At 40.2% G+C, this 10,868-nt stretch overlaps 1 protein-coding gene across 2 annotated transcripts in view; it reads right to left on the reverse strand.

Annotated features, from left to right (window-relative positions):
* GRK4 (G protein-coupled receptor kinase 4) overlaps nucleotides 1-10,628 on the reverse strand; it is a 41,346-nt gene extending 30,718 nt beyond the window's left edge. Inside the window, exons 1-2 of one of the 2 annotated variants that reach the window (XM_033060476.2) lie at nucleotides 10,350-10,627; nucleotides 7-93 (exon numbers count right to left, since the gene is read on the reverse strand). In XM_033060476.2, the coding sequence (XP_032916367.1) occupies nucleotides 7-93; nucleotides 10,350-10,401 (139 nt within the window). In that variant the 5' untranslated portion in view covers nucleotides 10,402-10,627. Of the gene's footprint in view, nucleotides 1-6; nucleotides 94-10,349 lie in introns of both variants that reach the window. The other variant, XM_042779284.1, reaches the window with a different exon arrangement.
* Between the last annotated feature and the right edge of the window lie 240 nt (nucleotides 10,629-10,868).

Below are 10,868 nucleotides of genomic sequence, written 5' to 3' on the forward strand. Positions count from 1 at the left end.
ACTCACCAATGGAGCACCGAATACCCTCACAGTGACTGACAGGGGGCAACTTCAGCATCTCTTTCCATTTTTTACTGCGCCCACTCCGTTTGCCTAAAAGAAAACATGAATAATGTAAAACACAATACTGTGTCAGAGTAAAATTGAACATAACATTAACAGCATAAAATTAGGTCAGTTCTACATAGATATGTCAAACTACTTCTCATGCCTAGAAAGAAATCCATCTACAAGGATATCCAAACCAATAACAAATGTGATATACAAGAACTTTTGTGCATTTGTTTCATATTTCATGTAAAGTCTTTTCCAAGACAAATATTTCACACTTTGGCTGTGCATGTAGAATATCTCTGCAGAGAAAAGACAAATATCTAGGTATTTTGAAAATCACAAACAAAACTGGAACATTGAAATTGGAACAAAAAAAATTTTTGAGAATTATCTCTCAACCATGGCAAAGAATGCAAGAAAATAACGTTGAGTAACACAATACCAAGAACAAAGTCATTAAACACATTTTTGCATAATAAAATTACAGATAAATGTTCTCTCTTTAAGGGTAGTAATAATAGTAAGAGTAGACCCCACTAATAAATGAGAGGGCATAGCCCAAATACACATTATTTACTCTAAACCATATAAGGATACCAGGAAGAACTTAGCTATTATAAAATTTAGGTATTTTCAGTGCTTCAGGTTTCACAGCACCAGTGTTGAATGAGTATTGATTTTAAAAAAACTACCACAGTATTTTTCTCAGTTTCTAAAAAAATATATCTGAGCTGTATTTTCTATGTTACACTGGACTTCCAGCACATCACCTTGGCCAATTTTCATTTACAGACAGGAACATATACACACTTTCAGATCCAAAACATTTCTGTAGGAGAGTAATTTAGTGCTGCAAAAGACTTTAAAAGATTTTACTAAGTGATATGATCAGATGCACTTCCACATGACAGAGCAGCAGCAAATCTGCACAGTAGCTTTCTCACCGTAGCAAAGCAGTGCACGCTGTTAACCACAATGGGACAAAAAGGAAGGGAGTTACCCAATGTAACCTGAATAGAAACCAAGCAGCAATGGGTACCAAACTTTCAGAATTAAATTGTTAGGGTGAAAGGAACTAACATCTTCAGAATAACAAGATGTGTGTTTTTAAAGCCCCTCTTTACTCAACCATACAACTTCTTGAGCCATTCCATCAGTGCAGTTAGACCAGTCCCAGCCAAGTGTACCTTGGTTCATACCAAATTTACACTATCCTTGCTAACAGGAATATTGACATCTTACTGTGTTGCTGCAACAAAACATTCTCAACTCTAGTATCCCTAAGAAGGTAAAAAAATAAGGAATAAAACACCTATAAATATTGGCTTGTGTACATTCTTTCAACTGACACCTACTCTCTACATAACCCCAAACTTCTTATGAACTTCATTTTCTAATAATCGCTTAGCAGGTCATTTGCCTTCCACAAAGTTTTAGAACACAAAATATGGACTCTACTTCCCATCCCATGTTTCAAGCAGTACCAGGACTAACAATGAGGCTGTAATTACCAACATCATTTAAAAAACTGTGACTATTTTAATAAAATATTTTTGATCTTAAAAGAAGCTGAATATATGCTTGAAGAAAAACAAATCACACAAAGCATAGAGCCCTTCTAAGAGAACTGAACACGAAGAAAATCAAGGAATATTAACATAGATAGTCTATACACATATATTGAATAACAAGGCCTGGGTATGGGTTACGTGATCATGAAAAACAATGGATAGAAGTGTCAAGTTTAGCCATGTAACTGAAAATTACACTAAGCTGCAAGAAGTTAAATTTCTTCTGTTAGAAACTGCCCACAAAAACTCAATTGTGCATGACACCATACAATCAGTACTGATCAAGAATGATAAACTGACCCCAAACTCACAATGCTGTTAGGAAAATGCAAAATGAACTGTGATATATATCAAAAATACCATGTTCTGAAGCACTGTCAAAGAAAAAACCCAACCTATCCCAACCCCAAAAACAAGGAGAGGATCACTAGCGCATTTTACTACAAGTCCAACACAAGAAGTTCTATATTTTGCCTAAATATTTGGCCTGTTACTTACAATGAAGTAAACTTCATTTTACAAAAAGAACACATGCTAGAGTGCTACTGAATTCACCACCCTACAGAAGTCTGTAAAGGTTACATATAATTTATTAATGATACACAAGAATCAAGTGCTTAGCAGTACCAACTAAATCAACGTGCTCTCACTTTTCTCTGAACTGAATGTTCTTGTATTTTACAGCAAATGCACTGTAAAAGTCTGTAGGTCCCTGTAATGTAAAGAGCCATTTCTGGTAAAAGTTATGACAGGAGGCCAATTTGTTTGTCATGTTATTCCCTAATTGCAAAATCCTTTTCCATTTGAGGCAGTTTAAAAGAAGTATCAAATCAAATTATAACAGTTGTGGTTTGAAAGTGTCTTAATATTGATTTCAGAGCTTCTATTCTGAATCTCATTCTAAAACACTTCAGATAAAATTCTTCCAGAAAGACCAACAGTTCACTTTCCAACAGAAAAGCCAGAAAGCCATTAGGTTAAGGTGCTTTCTGGCTGACCTCCGTGGTTCAGATGAATTACTGCTTTTGCCTCTTTCAGATGGAATCACAGCTAAGAGCAATGTCCAGCTTGAAGCGACTCATCTTGTACAAAGAGAATGCAGCAATGCACCGTTCAGCGAGGAGAAATTTCAATTGCATTTTCAGGTACACAAGAACCTCGCCTTTTCCTTCTCCCCAAATGACTTATTAGAGTTACAATTTCAACATTTATCTATTTCCCCATTTTTGCTTCTTAAAAAGATACATGCTAAATTCAGTTAGATCACTGCACTAGAATATGGTACAGGCAAAATATTTAGATGATTTATTTCAATTTTTTGTTTTTAACCTTCAGAGAAATATTTGAAAAAATTATGTAAGGCAATGCAGTTAGCTTATTCATCAGTAAAACCACAACTAGTTGCAAAAACTGAAACTGCTGTGGTCACAACTTATGTCAAGAAAAAAGAATATGTTTTAAGTCCTCACGAGCCACAGAAGTCTTCCTTGCAGATTTGACCTACAGACTGTCATTTCAGCGAGCACAGTGTTCACCAAACATTATTAAGTCAGTTTTCCTTGGGACAAAAAAATGTGGATTCTGTCATGCAGAATCCTACTTTACTGCACTGACACTGAGATGGTGGCATGGAGTTTTGTGGGGACCCCTGTGCCTCAGCATTCCTGCCTGTGCAGGGCAAGCACAGGGCAAGCTCAGAGGCTGAGAAGCACTGGGAGGCTGAGCAGCACGCAGCTCTGTAGCACTGGGGTGCATGATTGCTACAACTTCATTCTTGCAAAACTGATTCCACAAACCAGATTGTCAGATACTAGCTGAGAAATTCGTACTAGACCACACCCAGATAAACTGCGAAACCCTAAGACTGCAACAAGATGACAACCTACAGCACGCCTTTAGTGTATAAATCAAACCAATTGGTTCAAGGAAAAATGCAAAACAATTGATGCAGGAGCTCTACATCATCTACACTCAGACACATGAAAATAAACCAGGTACATAAACTGCCTTAAAATATGTCTTTCCCACAGCAGAGACAGTTGCAGGCAAGTTTCCTAATAGATTTAAAACTCACATGAATTCAAATCTTCTCCTAGTTCCAGACATATTTTCCTTCAAACCACTCACAGTAAGGATTAAAACCTTTCACTACAAAAACCCAAAACATTCCTGTTTAACTATGGCCTTATGCTATACAGACATTCATAAACACTGCCCATTGAGTAACAAATTTTGATTTTATGACCTTATTGGGTAAGATCCACCTTCAAGACACAAAACAGTGTGGAATTAATATACCTCAGCTGCTCAGATCAGACCAAAACACTGGAATAGCACCAAGTTCAGACTAGAAGGCAAGCTTACACATACCATGACTTGAGGAAGGCTGTCATGATTCCAGTTCTAGAGACAGCTCATTAAGATACTGCTGTGGGGGTTCACAGCAACCGTCTCCATTTTACAGGTCAGATGTATTTTTTAACAAAATACAACTTGTATCAAATTGTATTTTGACAGAATACAAGCTTGTATCAAGTCAAGCCCGGCCACAGCTTAACAATTACATTAAACAGAGTGGCAACACATTTCTATGGAGAAAGGTTGTTGGTTTTGTTTTTATTTGTTTTTTCCCCAGACATATGAGAAACACAATCTGGTCACTTCTCAGTAAACTTGTGAGAATCACGTGGCTGAAGACTCAGGTTTCAGCACAAGGTTAGCACCTAACTCATCAGCATTACAAAGGCCAAGGTACTTCTGAATGCAAACAAAAGCAAAAATGCAAGTAGTATAATAAATAAACAAAAGATATCTATTGATTACAGATCGTTATGGCATTTCTAAGATAATAGTCCTCACACTCCTGGATTGAAGTACATGGAGTTGGACTTCAACAAGGTAATACTCGAGTGCTCTTGCTCATCTGACTGTCAAGGCAATAACACAGCAAGCAGTTAAAAGCCCAGCTCTCTACGTGAACATTTGTGCCGTTTATGTGCACAATCATTTATTGTTCCCACAGCTATAACCACTCGAACAACTGGTTCTTCACATGGGCTCTCTATCCAGCTCCAGCGATCATGTGCACATGCAGGAATGCCAGGGCACACACTCTGCACAGCCCCTGCACTTCACCAATTAGGTGTGGAATGGAAAGCTTCTATCAACTCAAGTAACTGTAACTGATTTGAACAAAAATTTATTTACTGTTCTCAAAGTCAAACATTGTAACATCTCTGGATACATTTCGAGATGTCTGCAAGCAGCCAATTAACAGGGTTTAGGAGGGGGAAAAAAACCACCAACACTGCAATTCTACAGTCAACAAACAAGGATTTTTTTAGCATGATAGTACACTAAGAGTGCAACAGATATTAAAGAAATAAAATTCCTTTAAGCTGATTGTGAAACCTCTATTGTAACTGCCATATTTGAAACAAGCAAAGCAGCAGCATGTATCAATTACTGACTTCTCATGATGTGTTTATTTAGCAAATGTAATTATTTAAGATTCCAACTTGCCCACATGCATTCTCCTTACAGTTCATTAAATAAAGGACAAAAAGGCAGGCATTGTGCATAATTCTGTACAAACACAGGAAGACATGTTTCCTGCCACAATGAGTTTACAGGCAATTTAAAGCACAATGCAATAAGAGTGCAAAAGAACATAGGAGGCAAACGAGGGAAGAACTGACAACAATTGAAAGCAACTACAAAACCTCCCAGCACTCTCATGTTGAAATTCATATTTGCTGCTGGTGGACTTTCTGTCTATGAGGGTGCCTTCCTTTCCCACTTGTCCTACTTCAGAAATATTTAAAGAATTTAGTTCAGTTCAATAGCCAAACTACAGGGATCTGAGCAATCTCCATAGAATTATCTTCCTAGTTACAAACACACCCAAAATAGTGTACCTGCCTTGTATCATCAACACTACACTGAAATATTACCTTATACTGCAAACAAAAGTAGGATTTATTTGGCTTGCAGAATTATTCCAATTGTTTTCAAGCCCAGACAGATAAAACTCACTGTTTGAGTGGACTGCTTATTTTCTGTGAAGAATACATCATTAAGACAATTATTCTAAAACAAGTATCTTACAGGACTCACTTAAGCCAAACTGTGATCACATTCTGATACTGAAAGGCTCCTTTCTTCAAAATCCATCCTTGGACAGCACCTAGCAATTATCAAATCTGCAGGAGCTTACCCATCTTTTTGAAAACTAAGTTTGGGAAGAAAACCCCAAACCCAAAACACCCAGCAACACAAGGGAAAAACCACCTAAAAAACCCACACACCCTATATTGGTTAATGGATCCAGCTGGAAACTACCTCAACCATTCTGCAACCACAGGCTATAACCATACAACCAAGAGCTGGGGGAAAATTTATTTGAGGCATGGCCTTAATTTAGCCAATCATGACACAGAGGATATTATATGTCTAACAGCAGTCCCAATTCTCATTCCCAAACTGCTCCTGCCATAGCAGTATAAATTAATTTTAAAGTGGATGCAAATGGACCAGGTATGTTTAAAATGTACTCTTGGCATAGATCCTCACCTGGAGAAAACTGCCACTGACTTCAAAGGAACAATGCATCTACCCTTTGGGTGTATTTTTTAAGACTATTACTTTAGGCAATGAAAAAAGAAAGACTCCTAAGCAGTTTAAAACATACAGGGATTAATTGCCTTCCTTCTCAACATCACAGACTATGTGTGGGATGCTGAAGTGAATTTGGGGCTTACAAATACTCAAAGGATTTACTGAAAAAGACTGAAATAAAAACAGAAGATATAAAGAGAAAAGTGAATATAAAATAAAAATTGGGGGGGGACTCTTTTTTTGTTTTTCAGAATAACCTCATTTATATTTATTATTTCTCTTAATTTATGGGACAAATTCTTCAATGTCCCAATGTCCTTCAAGTGAAACTAATTTCAAATATTTTTCTCCGGGGGAAAAGCGAATGTGTTAATTTCTCTGCTCTGGTCCACAACTAGAAAACATTGTTGAACACTACTCTTTCACACAAATCTGAGCAAGGAGGACATGGACTAGCTGGTGTGAAAGCTTGCAATCCCAGTTCACACATCACTATCAATTAACACTTACCTGGTTTTGTATCTCAGTTCCTGCACTTCAACACTCATAAGATCAACTCTGAGTTTGCTTTATAATCTCTTGTTTTTCTACTGAGTCACCAGTGCTTGTTCCACCATTGGGTTCACCTTAAGAGGAAGTTTTCCCTCTTTCTTTCCCACATACAAATTTTTCTCAAAAAGCAGTGTAGGTACAAGAGGAAAGAACAGAATTGACACAGAGGGCTGCTTAACCCAGGGAACTGGGACAGGGAAGCCAAAACACCTTGCACTGCAGTTTTTGTCTGAAGGCAAATGCCTCCATGCTTTCAGCTTGCAGCACAAGCAGGTCAGCTGAGAAACTGGACAAGGAAAGAACTCCCAGTACAGCTCCTGGCTCCTAAATCTTTCATGCATGAAGTACCAAAAGGCACTTTGTGCCATCCTATCATCTTCTAGTTGTAGGTACATTCAAAAATCATATGTTGTCACCAACACCCACATGTGCAAAGAACTGGCATTTGATTATTTACCAAGTGGCTTTAAAAGAAGATAAGGAATCCTGATGGTTTCCCTTCTAATAATAAAGAAGCGTTGCAATTGCTACAGAGACACTAAAAGGCTTTAATGAAAAGAGACAGGCTTCTATTAAAATGGTGTTTTATTAAAAGCTATGACCATTGTCTTAGAGACAAAATTTAGAGTTTTGAGGCTGAGGGGAAGCTGGGGTTTCATATGACCTGAAAAACTGCATTAGTGAGCTCCTAAAAACAGATGCTATCCTCATGTAAATTGAATTAGAAAAGTCACACCTCTAATGAAATAAATCAACAGTAAGACTGAGTGAGAAGGTAGATAGTCTAGAAACAGACAGCAATAGCACCTTATTTTTATTGTATAGAAGAAGAAAGTAGCAAGAAAAGATTCATTTTATCTGTGTTCCTTGCTCTCTAATCACATAGCTCAAATTTACTTTCTGTGCATCAAACCAGATTTAAATGGTAAACATGAACCTCTATGTTCAAGGTGTGCTGATTCTGAACACCTACAAATGTAAAACCCAAATGATATTCACACCCTAACAACATTCACATCCAGAAGTATTGGAGTACCTAAAACTGGAGGAAAATTATGTGTACAAATCTAGGATCATGATTTTGATTGTTAAATCTGGTTTATGTGCTCAGGTAAGATTTGGTGTTATTTACTGGGAATTCTGAATTCCCATTAGGCTCCTGCCATACTCTTTCACCAGAAGTGGACAGGTACACATCTTTTATTGTTTCTATATTTACAAAATGAAAATGACATATCTCTGGGGTTAAGACTCTGTAAGATGTGTTCAAGGTTTTTTACTACTCTCATCTTCATCAGAAAAGAGTCTCAAGTTAGACTGACCCATGCAAGTCATAATTAAGCCTCACTGATTTCTTTTGACAAGCACTGCAAAGAAAGGATAAAAGCACAGTAGTTTACATGTTATTTTATTTGCTTCTACAACTGATATGTTTATCCAGGCGAACACCTTCTCTCAGCCACACTGAGGAGAAGGATTACTGACATGGCTAAAGTCTATGCATGAAAACAAGAGAAGCTGTTGTTGTATATTAGCTTTGGATTTTACTTTCTTCCACAAGAAATAATTCTGCACTTTTCCATGGTGGCTATCCCACCTCTCCATACACTATAGAGTGTGATAATAGAAATGTAGGCAGGAAAGTAATTTGGAAGTCTGCTCTTCTGTCCCATTTGTGAGGCCCTTTTAGCAAAGAATATATTAAAGCATCTATCTCACACATTAACTTTGCAAATTCCATCACCTTGCAGTCTATCAGGCACGTAAGAATAGAGCTGGGACAGGGATTTTATGGAATGGTCCTGACAGATGGAGTAAACCAGACATTCCCAGACCAGCCAGAGCATGCAACAGACAGAAAATACTTTCATTTCAATGAGTGCTTTGAAAAATGTGACATAAAAAGCACCCCATGCACAGGGATTGAGACCTGAAAAGGTAAAAGACCTTCTACCAATTCATCAATGGGGTTCTAGAGTTTCAAAGCCAGAATTCACTTTTTTTTTGTGCATGCTTACACAACAGAGCCCAGGCCAACTGAAGGTATAAAGAGAATAACAGATCATTACCATTACATTTTTAAGTTTCACGTCAGGTAGAGCTGATCTTCACATCAGCTGCTCTCAGACTTCCATTTAGTTCATTAAAATATCTTGTTTGGTCAGTTCTACCACTATAATTTATTTTAAACATAGTGAAACCTTAACTAAAGAGGCAGCCTGACATTAAGCAGCCACTTAAAAGCCTCTGCAGATTACCACTCCACTCTTTGTGGTGAGGGTTTGGGCACAGTAAAGTTTTGAGCCAGATTCCACTTTCCCTTCATTTCTCAGATCACTTCAATGCAAATTCCAAATTCAGGCAGCACCACCACAGACATGTTACCGTCAGTGAAACCAGCCAAAACATGTCCTCTAGTCTGAGGTGGTCTCTTCAGCTAAGGTTGGAAAATGGCCCAAAATTGTGATCACTGTTCTGTTTTCTAAACCCCACTTCAAAGTCAAAAAGCTGATTTTCCTCTCTTGCTGCTTAAGGCAAATTTAACTGGATACACATATGGCGTAAGTGCCAAACCCATTTAGAGTTGGAGGAACTTGCAAAACATACAGAGGCAGATTCTACTGTTCTTACTCACTTTAAACAGCCCCAGCTTAACTAATAGGACTTCTCAACACAATTAAGAGAGCAGGATCCAATCCAAAAAGAATATGCACATTTCATAGTTGAAAAACACACTCTGCACAAAGTACATTGGTAATCCAGGGAGACTTTCAAGTGGCCATTAAATGGACAGTTATATACACGAAAAGCAGTAGGACAATCTTAGTTCAGGATGTTTTTTTAAACAGCAACCACGTGCTATACTAAAACTAATTATCTACTCAAAACGTTTGTTAGCTGGGGGGAGCAATCTTCAACTCAAGGTGCTCTGGGGAGTCAAACTCTAAGTGCTAATCTAATGGAAAACAACATACTTTTGCATTAGGATAATACAAAATACTCGACTACAAAGTACAGATCGCATTCAACAGCTACGTTTTTCACAGGCAGGAATTTCAGCAAGATGGAGTGCAAGGTTTTTCTAGAGAAGATTTATGTCACTTTATCGTGTATATCCATATGCATTTATATTTATAAACAAACTGAGAACTACAGATTAAGGACCTTTTTAAAACATCCGGTAAAAACACTATTAGAATCAAGGGGGAAGGGAGGAAGGAGTGTTTTTTCAGAAGCAAAGCCACAAGCCAGTAACTCCAAACAGATCCCGCGGGAGGAGCAGGGCAGGTGCCTCAGGGCACTGCCCGGGACTCGCTGCCCGCCCCGGGAAGGCTCCTGCCGCCACCCCGAGGGGTCCCCGCCCCGCCCGGACCCCCTGCCCGGCAGTCTCTCCTCCCTCCCAGCCTCTCCTCCTCCATCACTTCCTCTCCCCCTCCTCGCGGGCCCCTTTCCCCCTCACCTCAGACCCTTTTCCTCCCCCGACATACGTCCTTAGCCCGCCCCGCCTCGAACTCCCGCTTCTCCTCCCTCTTCGCCTCGCCCCGCGGCTCTCACCCTCCCGGGCTTTCAGCAGCACCGTGTTGGCCACGATGTTCTCGATTTCCATGGTCGGGGGCTCCTTCCCCTCAGGGCAGCCGGAGCGGGGGCCGCCCCTACAGCCTCCTTCGCCCCCTCCTCCAGCCCCGCCACCGCCGCGGCGCCAAGCCTCGGCTCATCCGGCCCCACAGGACCTCAGCACTGCGCTCGCCTCTTCCCCATCACCCGCTGCTCGCCCCGGCACCGCGCTCCCCCTCCCCGAGGGCGGAGACGGAGAGCAGGCAGCGCCCGCCCGCCCCGGCCATGGCTCCTCCGCCCGCCTCAGGCAGCACCGCCCCTGCGCTGCCACCCCCTCACGGCCACGGGGACTGCAAGTCCCAGCAGGCAGAGCGCGGTGTGCGCTGAGGACACGCGCGCGGTGGCTGGTGGGCCTGCTGGGATATGTAGTGCGTCGGGCAACCCCCGGCCTTGTCCCAGAGCGGGCGGGAGCAGAGCTTTAACTATCGCGGTACTTGGGCAGAGCTCTCGCGAGAGGTG

The sequence above is a fragment of the Catharus ustulatus genome, chromosome 5 (genome assembly GCF_009819885.2).
Source record: "Catharus ustulatus isolate bCatUst1 chromosome 5, bCatUst1.pri.v2, whole genome shotgun sequence".
NCBI classification, from domain to species: Eukaryota; Metazoa; Chordata; class Aves; order Passeriformes; family Turdidae; genus Catharus; species Catharus ustulatus.